Source organism: Bufo bufo, chromosome 11, assembly GCF_905171765.1.
Source record: "Bufo bufo chromosome 11, aBufBuf1.1, whole genome shotgun sequence".
Classification (NCBI taxonomy): Eukaryota; Metazoa; Chordata; class Amphibia; order Anura; family Bufonidae; genus Bufo; species Bufo bufo.
This window is the reverse complement of record NC_053399.1, coordinates 99,082,479-99,101,428: the sequence shown is the minus strand read 5'-3', so window position 1 is coordinate 99,101,428 and position 18,950 is coordinate 99,082,479. Positions and strand designations below refer to the sequence as shown.

The following is an 18,950-nucleotide window of genomic DNA, read 5'->3' as shown; positions in this document are numbered from 1 at the left end:
GACACACTGACACTTGGGGTACAGGATAATGACACTGACACTTGGGGTACAGGATAATGACACACTGACACTTGGGGTACAGGATAATGACACTGACACTTGGGGTACAGGATAATGACGCTGACACTGGGGGTACAGGATAATGACACTGACACTGGGGGTACAGGATAATGACGCTGACACGGGGTACAGGATAATGACGCTGACACTGGGGGTACAGGATAATGACACTGACACTTGGGTACAGGATAATGACACTCGGGTACAGGATAATGACACTGACTCTCGGGGTACAGGATAATGACGCTGACACTGGGGGTACAGGATAATGACGCTGACACTGGGGGTACAGGATAATGACGCTGACACTGGGGGTACAGGATAATGACGCTGACACTCGGGGTACAGGATAATGACGCTGACACTCGGGGTACAGGATAATGACGCTGACACTGGGGGTACAGGATAATGACGCTGACACTTGGGGTACAGGATAATGACGCTGACACTCGGGGTACAGGATAATGACGCTGACACTGGGGGTACAGGATAATGACGCTGACACTTGGGGTACAGGATAATGACACTGACACTGGGGGTACAGGATAATGACACTGACACTCGGGGTACAGGATAATGACACTGACACTCGGGGTACAGGATAATGACACTGACACTCGGGGTACAGGATAATGACACTGACTCTCGGGGTACAGGATAATGACACTGACACTTGGGGTACAGGATAATGACACTGACACTCGGGGTACAGGACTGAGGGTAGCAGTGGTTTTCTCGGCAGTATTCTCTGCTTCCTCTTGTTTGTCACATTATTTCGCCGGCGTGTTACGTAGAGAGTGCAGATAAGCTTGTTTACCTTAGGAGTGGTGGGAATGAACAGCATCGCCTCTCTCTATGGGACCCAGAAAGGCTCTGCACAATGGGGTACTGATAAGGAGCAATATTGCATTAATTGAAACCGAGCGGAGATGTATACTGAAGACCGTCAGCTTGACTACACTTCCTGAATTCCTGGTCGGAGTTGTCACCTTCCAGGAGGCTGCTCGAGGAGCCAACTATCCACTGCAGACACGGAGGGGAGGCCCCTGCTCACCACAACCTTTTCCTTGTTTATCTGTCTCCTGCTCACAAAAGAAAAGCTCTGACGCAGCGACTCTGCCGGGCTCTGCCCAATCTCCTAGTATCTGGCAACAGACTCCATCTTAAAACACAATCCTCAAATGTTATCACTGAGGCGATGATGTGTGCTCACTGCAGCATCCATTAGCCTGGTCCACAGATTGAGGTGTGAAGCTCCAGCTGTGACACCCCAGACACTCAGGCCGGGAATTGTAGTCTTGTAACCGCTGGAGGGGCCACAGGTTGGAGATCACTGTTCCACAGATGCAAGCGTACATCTCAGACCAGGCTAATCTATTCTGTAGATCCCATAATCATCTCCTTTAAAATTTAACAGCTGAAAATTTCACAATTTTACCAACAAATTTTTAGACAATGTACGAGGACGCAGGGGTGGAGGATTTTACAAATTTTTTAAATAAAAGATAAATATACTTACAAACATGTAACAGCAGATAATTTATACGTTATACACAGAACTAGAAGATGTGTCCTTCATATCACCGCGCTGTAATACTGGGCATTAACCATCTTATGTGGGAGGGGAGTAGGGGTCACCCAACTTCCCAGATACAAAAAAACATACCACTCCAGGACAGAGATGTCGGAATGAAGCTTTATCTGTTTGAATGTAATGATGATACATGTACGGCCTCTAGCCTAGATACAAGTTGAGATACCGCCTCCAGCTTGGATACAATATGAGATACAGCCACTAGCCTGGATACACGATGAGATACAGCCTCTAGCCTGGATACAAGATGAGATATGACCTCTAGTCTGGATGCAGGATGAGATACGGCTTCTAGCCTCGATACAAGATGGGATACAGCCTCTAGCCTGGATACAAGATGAGATACAGCCTCTAGCCTGGATACAAGATGAGATACGGCCTCTATCCTGGATACAAGATGAGATACAGCCTCTAGCCTGGATACAAGATGAGATACAGCCTCTAGCCTGGATGCAGGATGAGATACGGTTTCTAGCCTGGATACACGATGAGATACAGCCTCTAGCCTGGATACAAGATGAGATACGGCCTCTAGCCTGGATGCAGGATGAGATACGGCTTCTAGCCTGGATACAATATAAGATACGACCTCTAGCCTGAATACAAGATGAGATACGACCTCTAGCCTGGATACAAGATGAGATACGACCTCTAGCCTGGATACAAGATGAGATACGGTTAGGCATGGAGGTATACAGGTTCCTGGTATCCTGCAGCACATTTGCCCACAGATGTTGAAACTGGGCCTGTAGATCCTGCAGACTCTTAGGTTTCTGAAGCTGGTCCCCTAAATGCTCATTTGTGATAAATCTGGTGACCGGGCAGCCGAGGAAGTGTAATCTGGAGGAGACATTCCTGGAAACCCCATGCTGTGTGCGGGTGAGCATTATCCGGCTGATAAATGGAGACCCTGCCATGAGAGGACACATGTGTCAGCAGGATGTCCTGCATATATCACTAAGCTGTTAGTGTCTCCTCGTATCAGTACTAGGTTGACTGACTGTCGTATGTAATGCCTCCCCAGATCAGGGGTGTAACGAAGGTGCCACTTGTGTCTGGATGGTGGACAACGAAACTGTGGGAGCTGCTCGTGCTTGTCAGTGATCAAACAATCCTCTCTACTGGTGGTTTGTCTGGGCCGTCCAGAGACTGTTAACTGTGTGTGCATGCCCCCAGGTAACCACTGCTCACAACACCTCTAAGCTAAGTCAGAATGAGCAGCCAGCGCTCTCTCACCAAGAGGTACACTACTCAAAAGTAGCTTCTGAGAGCCTTTTAATAGGGCAGTGATGGAAGCACTTTTACACCCTCTTGTGACAAGACCCAGTGTCTAATCAGACTGCAACTGGAATCATTTACATATCTGCTGAGGCATAACTGCAGAACGAGTTTTGCAACAATCCGACATTTCTATCCGGGGGCGGTATTTTACTTTTGTCAATGAGTGTAGCCAAACAGACACAATTTATGAGCCGATATATCGGGCAGCTTTACCATTCAGGAGTCTTAGGAAGCTGGGTGACCACAGTGACTTTCGTGAGAGCTGTCATCCAGCCTATCCAGAAATAGAGTTAATACATGCAGGTTACATAATACAAAAGTGAATAAAAACCCAAATAAAAGAGTGGGCAGCATACAATTCCCTCAAAAAAGGAGCCAACTCAATACTAAACGAGCAGACCTATACAAAAAACAACTTAGTCTCAAATGGCTCAAAAAGTAACAAGAATCTTTACTGGTCACATATATACAACATGATAAAAATCGAGATGAAATACACCAAAGTAGATAGAGGGATAATATAAATCTTTAGTCAACACAGAGGCGATAAATAGTAATCGGACATTAATCAGTTAGTATAAGGGTATAAAGACTTGTGTCTATTACATCTAATACTCTCGACTCCTCACTTAGACAATAAACAAATAGTGGATAGACCTAATCCTTATATACCCATAGGTAGAGTAGTCACCCCAGAAGATTCGCGCACCCTGACGCGCGTTTGGGGCGCGGCTCTCCTTGAAAATGTGATCTATTTAAATGCGCAACTCACCAATCAAGATCAAGTCATTAAAATCGAGTTTTCCCCTGTGTTTGGATAGCGTCATGACGTGCGTCTGGAACCGCCATCATACCTATGCGCCGCCCGTGTCCAACCGGAAGTGCGCAGCGGGCACGTGATGGCCAGTCCTATGGGTATGTAAGGATTAGGTTTATCCACTATTAGTTTATTGTCTAAGTGAGGAGTCGAAAGCATTAGATTTAGATTTCATCTTGATTTTTTTCATGTTGTATATATGTGACCAATAAAGTCTATCCAGAAATCGAGGCAGATCTGGGAACCGGCTGAATAGAAAAAACGACTCAGGGATACAGGTGATAATTATTTTTTTTGGGTGAAATGCTACTGGTCCCCGACCTATGACCTAGGGCCCTGTCACCCAAGCTCGTTCATACCCATACACTTTGCCTATTACATCTTTGTTTGTATGAGAGATGTGCTTCCAACAACTATGCTTTTTATGTCCCTATAGAAGAGGTGATCAGCAAATAACAAGCATTTGCTGATCGCTGGCCCTATGTATACTGGGCAATGATCGGGGGAAAATAATTCATTTGGCCAACCATAGGCCTTTATGTAGACAATCATCAGTCGTTTAACAGATAACAATAATGTTAAAACAATACATATATACTGTACATTCACAGCATTATAAAGTGTTCACATACAACGATGGCTCTGTCTGCCACCAGCAGGACACACAGAGTGATCCATTGTGCTGAAACTATAATATACTTCGACCACCCTGCCTTTAGTGGGCATCACTGCATGGCAGAAGTTATTTTACTGGCAGACGTGAGCTCCATTTAGCTTTGGAAAAATCTGATTAATACAGCTCCTTCTCTGCTCTCAACTAGACAGTTCTGCCTTGGAGTGAGGCCCCCAGGCATGTCTGTAGAAACCAGATTGTCACAAACAATACTTATCCGGCAATATTGATATCATGTGAGTCCCCAGCTCGGCCAGCGTTATTAATCAGATTTCCTGGAAAATGCATTTTGGTGGAAAGCTCCACTCCTCTAAAGCTGCAGACACTTGTACTTGTGCAGAAGCTGGAGGATCATGTTGACAAATGCAATGATAATAATCCATCTGTAGACTGAAAGTAAATGTATAGAAAAGGTTAATTCACAGTAGACACAAGAGACCAGACAGCCTCTGCAGGAAAAAGGTCCCATAAACTCACGGATGAGCTCCACTTCTCTCCATTATTGTATAGGTTAAATCTTTGTAAATACTTTCTTTGCATAATGTCTGATACTCCATTCACATCCAAAGCTGCATTCAAACTGGTGCCAGCTAAGCTGGTCTCCATGAAAGCAATGCACTTTACTTTCACCCACAATACAACGAAACAGAACATGTTCTTGATCAAAGACTGAATCAACGGGAGTCAACAGTAAAGTATTAAGTCTGGCATCCTGAGCTTAAACCTGCAGAATTAAGAATGCAGCTCTGGATGTGTCAGGAGTTTAAACCATGATCTAACTGAGGATCTGTACCAGAGAAAATTTGCACCAATGCTAGAGGTTATCTGTAAAATCAACCTGTGAAATGGTATCCAAGTGAGGATCTATGAGACACTAGCAACACTAACCACCCACCATGTGGCTTCAGGTACAGGGGGACAGGTTTAGGTTGCTCTTTGTGGTCATAGTTATCTCTTACTCTGAATTTCTGTCTACGCCTACATCAATAGTTTCATTTATCATTGACATGTTATCTAGCACAGATAGACTTTTGCTGCCTTTACCCAAGATGCTCTTGAGTTGGAACCAAAAGAACGGTTGCCGGTTCTCCTCTAAAGGCCACTCAAGATAGGTCTTAGTGCTAAGCAGTTTTCTCAGTCTGCAGAACCTTTTCGGCAGGTCCTCCATTTTGATGTTCTCCTTGACCACCAGAATGACGTCTCCAAAAGAATGGCCAATGGCCCTCTGATGGGCGAAGTAGAGCTCGTAGTTACACCATTCACTGTTGACAAAGTTGTGAGACAACACAAAGATGATCTTCTGACTGTTCTCAATGTTCTCTATTATGTTGTCAATAATCCATCTCCCCGGGAGGAAGTCTCTCTCATGAATACAAACTCTGTATGGTGGGTTGGAGTTTTCTAGATGAGACAGTAACACTCCTCTTACCCAATCCGAATCCGAGTAGCTATAGGAGATGAAGGCATGGAAGGCATATTCTCTTGTTTCTTGACTGTTTCTGGCCCGGTATTTGGATTGAATTATCTGACATGTTGCTCTCAAATACCAGGGAATATCAAACTTGAGGCAAAGCAGCATGCCGATGATGAGTACAAAAGCTGTCACCGAGACAGAAACAGCCACCACTAAGCGGACATCACATTCCAGCCTCCCTGGGCTAAAGGATTCAATCCTGGTGTCCAGCATGTATGTCGGATGGTAGCAATAGTATTTTTCTGGCCAGTCAGAGAGCGATAAGGACCCCTCCTTAAGAGTATCTGTGATGAAAGCATGGAGGTCACATGTGCAATGATAAGGATTGTTTCCTGCAGTCAACTCTTTCAATTGAACCAGATTTTGGAAAGAACCTTGATCAATGACTCCAAAAGAGTTCCCTTCAAGTGCTAGGACCTGGAGGTTAGGGCTGTTCCAGCCTGCTGGGATGAACATGATTTTATTATCTTTTAGAATAAGCTTTGTTAGGTTTGTAGCTTGGTCAAAATAACTAATATTCAAGCGTTCTAAATGGGAATTAGACATGTCAAGATATTCCAAGGATACAGGAAGGCACCGGAACACATCCACCGTGAGCATATTGTTCCGTAAAATTAAAATTTTGATGCGGATATTCCACACACAAGACTCAATGATGCTCCCAATGGCATTACTCGCAAGGTCTAACTGGGTGAGCTTTGGCCACTTAGCTGTCAGTAATGAGATGGTCCTCAGACTGTCTATTTGGTTATGGCTAACGTTGAAAGTCTCAATGTTTGGAAGCACATTCTGCTGACACTGTAAGTTGTAAAGGTATGCAGCAAATAGCCTGTTATTCGATATATTTAGTGAGACAACATTAGCCATTTGGCCCCAAGCATCACAGGGAACAAAGTTAAAGTTGACGTTGATGATGCTCAGATAAGTGACTTTGCTGAACCAAGTGAAGGTCCAGTCAAACCTCAGGATATCTGGGTTAGTGACATCCTGTATGACCAAGTTCTGTAAAACCAAGTCATTAATGGTCTTATTCAAGGTATTGTGCGTCACAGAACGAGCAAAATCTACAGACAGCAGTAAAAGGTTTTTGATCTTAGAACTCTGAACATTCTTCAAGACCAGACGGAGAAGATTCTCGTTAAATTTTCCCCTATAGAAGATCAGATCTCTTATATTAATGTCAGGCAAGAAGGAGAATATATCCAACACATGTTCATAATAAGAAAACTCAAATAAGTTTCGGAAACGGAGAGTGGTCAAATTTTTTCCTGCCAAGTCCTTTAACATATCATTTAACATACTGGCATTGCTATCCAGAGCGATGTCCAGCCAGAAAACCTCGGTGTTCAGCACCGAGAAAGCCCCATGCTCATAGTACTCCAAACTTGACTTTGTCTTTAAAGCAAACTTTTGCAGACTGATGTTCTGGATGACTGCAAAATCGTATTTTAGTACTCTAGAAATCAATGGACCGCCTATGGATAAAACCTGTAATTTCACCAGTTTGTAAAACTCTTTCCCCAATGTGGAGAATCTGTAGAAGTTATTGGACAAGTCAAGGATTTGCAAGCTTTTAAGATGTTCCAGGGATGAAGCTGGGATCTCCTCAAGGGAATTATTAAATAAACTCAGGTTCCTTAGGAGCAGGTTGGCCTCGAATGATCCATTGTCTATGTGAGAAATGTTATTGAAGCTCAGGTTTAGTGTATTTAAGGAGGGGTATCGAGAAAAGCTTCCTCTGTTCAGTTCTGTGATTTTATTAAAGGACAAGTCCAGATACTCCACTTTCTCCGACAGATTCTGAGGAACATAATTCAGGTATTCTCCTTTACAGTAGACATATTTTTCGTCTGTACTGATGTCACATACCGATTCACACAACTTGACTACTCCGAAGAATGAGATGAGGTGCAACACCAAGTACACAATGTGGTGACACATTCCTAAATCCTTCACATCTAAGAGAAACGAGAAAAAAGTCAAAAGAGTTAGCATATCTAATTTATCAAGTCAGCTTATAAGGTGTGATAAAGTCTTAGTGAACCTCACGTACTCCATCTGCTGTAGAACTTAAACTGTCCCTACACCTGTCAGAAGGCTATTCTTCCGGACCCCATACATGTGAATCTTGGGTTCGACTGTCAGTGCGTCTTAAATGGGGAGAGGGGAATCAGATGTTACTAGACTTACCTCTCCCTGGAACAAAGGTTTGGGCATGTGGGATCCTTCTTGCGTCTGCTTTCTGGAAAAAGTTGGGGTTATCCCAGCTGGACATTTATGGCATAGCGATAGGATGTGCCATAGATGCCCGATATATGTGAGTCCTGTCCTCAAGAACGGGAATCCCAGAATGAATGAAGAGCACAGCATACATGGACTGTCCTCTTCATTTACTGCTAAGGGACATCTGAAGAAAGTCAACCTGCCCATGTTGGACATTTACTATCAGATATACGCCTGTTTTGTGGCGTATAGATCTGTGGCTTTTCCCCGCTCACGCCAGGTCTAAAAAAGGGGGCGGGCCGGGAAGCCCGTCTTATTCATCATTTTCTATGTCTGTTTTAGGCATAGAAAATGTTCTAAATGTACGCCAGCAAGGAAGCTCGGTGGATACGCCGAAGTTATGTAGAGGCCAGCGCCATTGCTAGCGCAGGGGTTATTAAGACTGGTGTGTAAAACGCCAGTCTTAATAAACAACCATTTTTGTTTTTAAATTAATCAAAAAAGTTATACACAGAGTTCTGAAGCCTTTCTGCTCCAGGGCAGCCATTACATCCTCCCCACCACCACCACTGCAGCGATGACATGCGCATATACCGGACCTAACACGTGCCCGCTGCAGCCAAACTAGACCGAGAGACGGCTCCTTGCCTCCTCCAGAGGTGACATGAAACACGAGTGCATCTCCTCCCTGGGAAAACCCTCTCTTCTGGATGTCAGATGGACAGCACATATTATACACATTTAGGCTCCATTCACACGTCCGCAAATGGGTCCGCATCCGTTCCGCAATTTTGCGGAACGGGTGCGGACCCATTAATTCTCTATGGGGACGGAATGGATGCGGACAGCACACAGTGTGCTGTCAGCATCTGCATTTGCGGAGCGCGGCCCCGATCTTCAGGTCCGCAGCTTCGCAAAAGATAGAACACGTCCTATTCTGGTCTGCAGCTTGCGGACAAGAATAGGCATTTCTATAGGGGTGCTGGGCGGGTGTGTTGCGGGTCCGCAACACACCACGGACGTGTGAATGGAGCCTTATTCACAGAATTTACCTCACAGCATTCATTATTGTGGATCTCACAGGCATCAGATCACATGACCGTGGAGTTATTACAAAGCTTCTGTGCCGGAACATTCATCTTAATCCAGGAGTCGGTACCTAAAATGGAGAAGGGAAATAGATGTCAGCCAGATCACCAGACCCTCAGTAACATTCAGACAAGGCCTTAAGCTGGCCATACACGTTAGTCTTTTATCATCCAAACACACAGAGAACAGCGGTGTGTTTGAGGAGCTCCCAACACCGCCTTGGGGGAGAGGATTGGGCTAAACGAATTATTTTGCACGATCATTTTGTCCTCCAGGGAGATAGACTCTGACAGAAACTTCTGGCAGCAGTTTTTCTCTGCTTTCCCCATAGAATACCTGTAGTGCCCTGGGGCAAGGGTACTTTGGAATATGGGCATTTGCCCCTATTCCTACTTTAGTCTCTTGAAAGGGCTATCTTGCACTGTGATTTATGTTATTGTGTGCCCTTATACAATTTCATATTGGTGAACTGCAGTTATATGTTTATTGTAATATATCCTGCTCATTTGCGCTGTATTGTATTATATCTGCACTAGTGAAAGGTTTACTGCTCAGCCAGCTAATACTCAGAGACTTCAGGACTTTCTATCTGTGCACTGAGAAGTAAAGAAATCTTCTACAGTTATTATACAGGAGTATGCAAGTTTTGGAAGGGAAAAAAAACAACACACTGACCTTCTGAAGACTTGTTTAATAACACTATGCAAGTCTATAGCAGACTGAAATTACAACATTGTTTCTGTTTAGGCTGTGCATCTCCAATCACCGCTCCCACTAGAAGGTTCTACTTCAGTTCTAGTACAGTTAGATTGTTCGTCTGACAGCTATTGGATGTGTATAAGCACATTAAGGCATATAAATTGGTCAACAAGTTACTGCCTGTATATCATGTCTGAGAGGTTGTCACAGCCCCGCCCCCTGCTGTTGACATCACTGATATAATGACATGTGATCAGACATGAGATCCACACATCTTATACTACAGGAACATCTATTACTGCTGACAACCTGCCTGTATATCCTGTCTGAGAGGTAGTCACAGCCCCGCCCCCTGCTGATGACATCACTCATATACTGACATTGTGATCAGACATGAAATCCATTTACCTTCTCGGTCTGTGGGCGCTTTAAGGGGCAGGTGGCAGTAAAAAAAAAAAGACATGAGACATGACTCTCTCCTGCATAAAGCAGCCATAACGCAGCAGTGCCTTTGGCAATTAACCTCTTCCTCCCTGTAGTGAATCATTTATAGGAATTCAGAGTGTGTGCAGTCGGGCCACAGTGAGTGACAGCCCCAAGAGAGAGCAAGAAGTCAAACAAAAGCTAAACTGGAAATGCCTGTTTGTTATCCATCACAAAACAGGGTGGACGGGGCTCAGGAACTGACCATTGTCTGGGGCTAACAGACCCAGAGTAACTCACCATACACCGGCAGTATGGTCACATACTGGCCTGGCCAAGCGTGCATATGTCTGCAATGGGGGTGTGGGGTGGATGACAGACTCCTGTCCCCCTCTAGACTCCCCTGTCCCCCTCCAGACTCCCCTGTCCCCCTCCAGACTCCCCTGTCCCCCTCCAGACTCCCCTGTGTCCTACAGACTCCTCTGTCCCCCTCCAGACTCCTCTGTCCCCCTCCAGACTCCTCTGTCCCCCTACAGACTCCTCTGTCTCCTACAGACTCCTCTGTCTCCTACAGACTCCTCTGTCTCCTACAGACTCCTCTGTATCCTACAGACTCCTCTGTCTCCTCCAGACTCCTCTGTCTCCTCCAGACTCCTCTGTCTCCTCCAGACTCCTCTGTCTCCTCCAGACTCCTCTGTCTCCTCCAGACTCCTCTGTCCCCCCTAGACTGCTCTGTCCCCCCTAGACTTCTCCGTTTCCTCCAGACTCCACTATCTCATCCAGACTTCTCTGTCTCTTCTAGACTCCTCTGCACCCCTCCATTCTCCTTTATGTCTTCCAGACTTCCCTGTCCCCTCCAGACACACAGCACTTGAAATCCTACAACCAGTCCTTATCTCCCCTGACATCTGCCATTGTTGGAAGACCCCCATACACATTAGATTTTTTTTCATTTAAATCATTTTTATTATTCAATAATATATTACAAAATATAAAATTTCACACGAAACATAATATATTTTAGCCCTGTATTTGGAAACCACCCCCAACCCAGCAAACCCTCAGGCCGAACTGGATGGACAAATGTCTTTTTTCAGCCTTATGTACTATGTTACTTAACCCGAACGAGAGAGAAAAAAACCGAAAAAACACCCAAATATTATGCATCCTTGTTCAACCAGCGGTTCTACAGTTTGAGAAACAAAACATTTTTACCCCTATTATCATATATTATATGGTCCACCGCTCTCTTCCACCCTGTCACAGTGGGGGGATCTTTTTTAATCCATCTTCTTAAAATGAGGAGTCTTGCTTGAAACAATAATTTACAAAGTATTAGTTTAGCCATTTTTTAGATCCGCAGATGCATCATACCTCCTAATATACAAGCCTCTATTTGTACTCCTATAGTTGTTTAATAATAAGCGCTATCTCTGACCAATATGGGAACAATTTAGGACATCTCCATAGCAAATGGAAGAGGCCTGCTTGCTCCTCATCACATCTAGGGCATTCACCTGTGGGCTTTATACCCATCTTTTTAAGTAATATAGGAGATCGAATACAAATATAGAAAGGGGGTATGTGAAGGTATACGTCCAACATAATTAGTACCGCAAACAAATATCAAAGAGGGCGTTAAAAGCTAAAAAATTTAAAAAAATGGTTTATTCGTTTTATTGTCATTAAAAAGAGGGGAATAAAATCCAAATCATGAAATGTTATAGACCAAATAAATCGTTATGTGTTACAGGCCAAATGGAGGTGAATATACGTTGTTCACAATTAACTACACAGGTGTTAAATACTGCACACCATAGGCATGTGTGTGAGTCACGTGAACTGTTCCTCTGGGTGTCTATTTGCAAACAGACACACAGATCACTGCTGGAAATATTGACTGATACTGTCCATGCACACAGTGGACTATGTAGATGTCGCCTAGACTAGCACTGCGCATCAGATGGAAGCTATCAGTCAATAAGATCAATGTGCCTGCAGTGAACGTATCCACAACAGGCTCAGTCAGAGCAACAGTGTTGCAAATGCATACAAAAGAGTCACTCAGATGCTGGCCATGCACTTAGCCATTAAACCGAGGACTCCTAGTAATTAGTGCTACACTCAGGACCAGTATGGTGACAGACTGATATAGCTCATATACAGCCAAACATCAGTGATAACTGGCAAGAGTGATAAAATGCTTGACGCGTTTCAATGCATCCCATTTGCGCACTTCCTCAGGAGCAAACTTCTTAAGCACAAATTGAATTGCCTGCCTAAAGCCGCGCTCCTCTAGTTTGAGAGCCGGCATTACTAACAAAGGGCTCTGGTGTGAGCCTCGGCACTATGACGGCCGCGAAGTGGACTCCTATGTGCCGAGATTTAAAGGGATGACACCCGGCCCCAGGGGTGTGCCTCCGCTCACACAGCCAACCCGGAGGGAGACACAGCTCTGACATCGCCGGTCAGCTGGTGAGCTGAGGAACCAATGTACCACCCGGGGAAGCGCAGGGCTGCAGAGCGGTAATGACTTTTTTACAACAGAGGGGTGAACATCTAAAACGACATAACTGTCACGGCGGGCAGGATATAAGATACACAAATAACAAAACAAACAAGTTTTCTAGGCGAGAAGCTGGGGATAAGGTCTCCTCCTAGCAAATCCCTAACTGCTCTCCCTATTCTGCTTTGCCCACATTCAGACCCTGAAGGTGGGAATAATGTGTCCTCGTGCCTGGGCTGAGAATACCCTAGAATCCCTGAGATGGTGAAAGGGGAAAAAGGGGCAGCCTGCTCCCTCAGAACCAGGAGGGGACAGACGACACACAAAAGCCTAGACAGCAAACCAAAGAAATCAGAAACCAACTTATCTTATCTGAGCAGGAAAAGCCAATCCTTCACTCCTTGCTTCCACAGCCAGACAGAAGCTATAACCCGCACGGCACCCTGGGAGTGAGAGTAATTTAAACCAACGACCCCACCCAGAGCACCTGAAGGGAGGCGGATCTAGCACGACTCCAAAACAAAACAAATGACTAGACACGTGCTGCTAATCTGGCAGACCTCCGCACATCGTCTGAGCAGGGCATGACAATAACGCATTCTTGATGGAACTTTTGGAGTTTATTTTGACACACAACCCACCTCAGGGGAGTTGCACTGGGGAGCCCCCGTGCCCCAACTTTTGCAAATATCTACCTGGGCTGGTGGGAGAGAGAATTTGTATTCTGCGATGACCTGGAACGCTTTACATCATCGATCCCATTATGGATTAGATACATCGATGATGTGTTGGTCCTGTGGATGGGCGATAGGATGCTGTTCCAGGAGTTTGTCATAACCCTTAACAAATCTCATTTCTGGATCTATCCATTTCCCTTAATACGTCCAGTCAACTCATCACCAATATTTTCAGGAAGCCCACTGCGACCAATAATCTCCTAAAATGGGAGAGTGGACATCCAGCGGCACTCAAAAAGGGCATCCCGAAAGGGCAGTATTTAAGGGACAGGAGAAATTGCTGCCAGTTATCAGATTTCAGATCTGCTGCAAATGAATTGCAACAAAGATGTATTCACTGTGGATACCCACACAAGGTTCTCAGGTATGCATACCACCATTCCCTGAGTACCAATAGAGACCGGCTACTCTGAGGATGTGCGAATCATAGGGACGTATGACAGGGCACACGAGGAAGTTAACCTATCTGCCAATACCTTAGCTAGTAACTTAATATCAGTATTCAACAGCGACCCTGGTTTTAATAGGTCCTTTTCAGCTTTAGAGATCAAAACTACAGTGGCTTCTTCCAATTTTTTTGATCCCTTGGCCTCAATAAGGGTCTCCGTTAATTCCGGGAGAAGGACTGAACTAAATTCCTTATATACCTCAAACAGGAGCCCATCCCCTCCCGGTGATTTTTTATATCGTTGGTTGAATTCAGGGCTCTCACTAATTCATCCAACTGTATATTATCTTCTGAACTTCATCAAGCTTCCTGAAGGGAATACCATCCAAATATGGATATAATTCTTCCCTTTTGTACCCAATTTTAGATTTATAAATATTTATTGAATACAGAACTGATCTGTTCCGGAGATTTAACTATTTGTCCACTATTATTTTTTACTGGGCCTATCCAACTTTTTTTTTCTGTTGATTAGTAATAATGTTTGCCAAAAGCTTACCCACTTTTTCCCCCTCCGCAAAAGACCTGACCCCCCTGAAAAACAGGGATGTTTGAGTTTTTTTCCATATGAACTTCTTTAATCCCTTTTCACTAATTTCTCAAATTTTCCAATGAGGGGTCTTCTGCACAAAGTTTTTGGGCATCCATTAATTTCTGTACTAGACTCTGAGTTCTACCATTTCCTTTTTTTTACATAATATCCCCCTCAGGAATCCATTGCCTATTAGCAGAATCTCTATTCTTATCCTTAACAACTTGAACCAATGAGGATTAAATGTAAAAGCCCTTGAGCTCTGTTTTTTCAAGGACCCAAGCTCCATTACAATTGTGCAACAATCTGACATCAACATGGGGACATACCCAATGCTTATTTTATTCGTTTCCAACAATTTCTCGTTACCGAGGATCGCACCTATCCTAGACCAGGACTGATGTGTCCTTGAGTAGCAGGAAAATGCCTTTTCTTCAGGGTTATATAAACACCATATATCTATCCAACCAAACTGCAGTAACAACCTGGCAAAATTAGTGATATAAAACGTTACCCTTAGCCCAGTCTGTCTATACTTGGGTCCATCGCTGTATTATAATCCCCCGCTGCCAACAATACACAATTTTGTCTTTCGGTCATATAATTATACAACGTCAGGTTTATACGGAGGTGGTATATATATATATATATATATTGTGATAGTCCGTTATTTAGCTCACCTTTCCAGAGGTGAAACGGTAGTGGGATTGGTCAGATTATTTTGCACAAGGAGACCTCAGGAGACCTATTTCACAGGTCGCATTAAAACACAAAACATAAACGGAACACCTAGCCTTGTCCAGGCTCTAACTAAACAATAGGTCCCTCTCTAGGACGTGGCTGAGCTATCCTCAGTCCACCCAAAATAAGCCCGCTGTCTGAACAGCAACCTGTGATACTTGCAGTTTGCAGGCTCTGGACCTTCAGTGAGATGTGGCTTCTCTCACTCCCAGGAAGTTCTGAGCAAGTGTGTTGTCAGCCCCGTTATCTAGCAACTCCCCAGGTGCAGCTCATCAGGACCCAGGCTTAGTTTTTTTTTTAACCCTTTCCTAAATAACTTTCTTCAGCATATGCTAAGAACCTGGGAGACACATATATACCCTCAATGACTTCACCCTGTGAGACACCACAATATATGTATATATATCTTTGCTATTACCATCAATAAGTCATTAACTCTACAAGGTAAGAAGAGATATCTGCCGCCATCATCCGCCTTATATGAAATAAACTCAAATTGTACTTTATTGTGTACTAATAGACTCTCCTTGAGTATGATGTATATATTGAATGGTAACTTGCTCCAATCCATCTTTTATCTAACCCATATCTTTATCCATGTGTGTTTCCTGAAGGCAGATGATGGCCGGCAAGTGCCTCCCCAACCAATCAAAAATAGCAAATCTTTTAAACCTCTCTCTTAACCCATGTACATTTTTTTTATTTTAATTATTCTTTATTCCAGCATTAAATATACAAAACAAACATTAAAACAAGCATATATATATATATAAGTTTTAGAAATAATACCCACCCCCCAATCCCACCCACCCCCAGAGAGCAAGAAGGAATGACAGAAAAAGAATATACTTTTTATCCATTAACCCCTTCCCGACCTTTGGCGTACTGTTACGTCATGGGAACGTCTGAGTTCCCACAATTTGATGTAATAGTACGTCATAGTGATCGGGCGGGCACCGGAGCGGTGCGCGCGCGATCACTGCAGTGGCCCAGCAGTCCGCGGCTGTAAAAGCCGATGCCGGTGGATTAACCCCTTCTATGCCGCGGTCAGCGCTGACCGCGACATAGAAGAGGTTTGTGTCGGGTGAGTGATCGCATCGAGTCCCCGCGCTGCTGTGGCGGGGACCCGATGCGGCGACACAAGGCAGCCCGATGCCATGCAGAGGCTGCCCAATGCCTTGCACGGCATCGGGAAATGCCTTCTACGGGAGCCGAGGAGATCCAGCCTCAGGCCCGTCTCCTAGGCAACCTGTCCAGCCTCAGGCTGTGTCTCCTAGGCAACCTGTTAGTGTATCACTAAGTGTAATACACTAACAGGCAATGCATTACATTACAGATGTATTGTAATGCATTGCAGAGGGGATCAGACCCCCAAAAGTGAATGTCATAAATAAAGTAAAGTATAAAAAGTAAAAAAAAAAGGGTTTGTAATAAAATTAATAAAGTAAAAAAGAAAGAAAAAGCCCCTTTTCCCTTATTTTATAATAAAAAACTGAAAAAAACAAAACAAAAACACACATATTAGGTATCGCTACGTCCGTAATGACCGGCTCTATAAATATATCACATGATCCAACCTGTCCGATAAACACCATAAAAAAAAAAAAAAAAAAACTGTGTAAAGAAAAGCCATTTTTGTCACCTTACATCACAAAAAGTGCAACACCAAGCGATCAAAACGGCATAGGCCCCCCAAAATGGTATCAATAAAACAGTTACCTCATCCCGCAAAAAATGAGCCCCTACCTAAAACAATCACCTAAAAAATAAAAAAACTATAGCTCTCAGAACATGAAGACACTAAAACAGCATTTTTTGTGTGTCAAAACTGCTATTATTGTGCTAAAGTGAAATACATAAAAAAAATATACATATTAGGTATCGCCACGTCCGTAACAAACAGCTCTATAAAAATATCACATGACCTAACCACTCAGGTGAACACCGTAAAAAAAAAAAAAAAAAAAAGCCATTTTTGTTACATTACATCACAAAAATTGCAACAGCAAGTGATCAAAAAGGCATATGACCCCCAAAATGGTACCAATCAGACCGTCACCTCATCCCGCCAAAAATTAGACCCCACCTGAGATAATTGGTCAAAAAATAAAAAAGCTATGGCTCTCAGACTATGAGGCACTAAAATATCATTATTTCGGTTTCAAAAATGCTATTATTGTGTAAAACTTAACTAAATAAGAAAAAGTAGACATATTAGGTATTGCCACGTGCGTAACGATCTGCTCTATAAAAAAATCACATGACCTAATCCCTTGGTTAAATGCTGTAAAAAACAAATAATTTAAGCGGTGCCAAAACATACATTTTTTTGTTACCTTGCCTCACAAAAAACGGAATATAGAGCAATAAAAAAAATCATATGTATCCCAAAATAGTACCAACAAAACTGGCACCTTATCCCGTAGTTTCCAAAATGTGGTAACTTTTTTGAGTTTGTACTGTAAGGGTGCATCAGGGGGGCTTCAAATGGGACATGGCATCTAAAAACCAGTTCAGCTAAATTTGCCTTCCAAAAACCATATGGCACTCCTTTCCTTCTGCGCCCTGCCGTGTGCCCGTACAGCAGTTTATGACCAGATGTGGGGTGTTTCTTGTAAACCGCAGAATCAGGGTAATAAATATTGAGTTTTATTTGGCTGTTAACCCTTGCTTTGCTACTGGAAAAAATGGATTAAAATGTAAAATCTGCCAAAAAAGTGAAATTCTGAAATTTCATCTCCATTTTCCATCAATTCTTGTGGAACACCTAAAGGGTTAAGAAAGTTTGTAAAATCTGTTTTGTATACCTTGAGAAGTGTAGTTTCTAAAATGTGGTCATTTTTGAGTGGTTTCTATTATGTAAGCCTCGCAAAGTGACTTCAGACCTGAACTGGTCCTTAAAAAGTGGGTTTTGGAAATTTTCCAAAAAATTTCAAGATTTGCTTCCATACTTCTAAGCCTTCTAACGTCCCCAAAAAATAAAATGTCATTTTCAAAATGATCCAAACATGAAGTAGACATATGGGGAATGTAAAGTAATAACTATTTTCGAAGGTATTATAAAAGTAGAGAAATTGAAATTTGGAAATTTGCAAACCCTAATTTTTTCATGAATAAAAATGTTTTTATTTTTTTTACTTATTTATACCAGTGTCATGAAGTACAATATGTGACAAGAAAACAATCTCAGAATGGCCTGGATAAGTCAAAGCGTTTTAAAGTTATCACCACATAAAGTGACACTGGTCAGATTTGCAAAAAATGGCCTGGGCAGGAAGGTGAAAACAGGCCCGGGGTTGAAGGGGTTAAACTTCTCCATAAATATCTTCCATTTGCTCCATGCATTTTATTTGTTTTAATATAACCAGCTTTCTCAATGGAACTATAAAGACTCATCATATTCATCCACTCTGTAACAGTGGGCACATCTGTTCTCATCCACCTTCTGGCCACTAATATCTGGGCCATACACCAGTCCGATTCACTTTTGATAGATTATACGGGGTTTCACCCAATACACAAATAAAAAAATCAATCACGATAGATTAAAACCAACAATATCTCCAATCACTTCGATGAGACCCTGCCAAAATGGTTGTATTTTAGGGCAGCGCCACCACATATGGATAATATCTGCTTTAGAGTTTTCACAT

At 43.3% G+C, this 18,950-nt stretch overlaps 1 protein-coding gene across 3 annotated transcripts in view; it reads right to left on the bottom strand.

Moving 5' to 3' along the window:
• Window positions 1-3,963: 3,963 nt before the first annotated feature.
• LOC120982344 (toll-like receptor 2) overlaps window positions 3,964-18,950 on the bottom strand; it is a 30,966-nt gene continuing 15,979 nt past the window's right edge. For all 3 annotated transcript variants that reach the window (XM_040412414.1, XM_040412411.1, XM_040412413.1), the window contains 2 exons: window positions 9,175-9,281; window positions 3,964-7,857 (listed from right to left, as the gene is read on the bottom strand). In XM_040412414.1, coding sequence (XP_040268348.1) covers window positions 5,381-7,840 — 2,460 coding nt within the window. In that variant the 5' untranslated portion in view covers window positions 7,841-7,857; window positions 9,175-9,281 and the 3' untranslated portion in view covers window positions 3,964-5,380. The remainder of the gene's footprint in view (window positions 7,858-9,174; window positions 9,282-18,950) is intronic.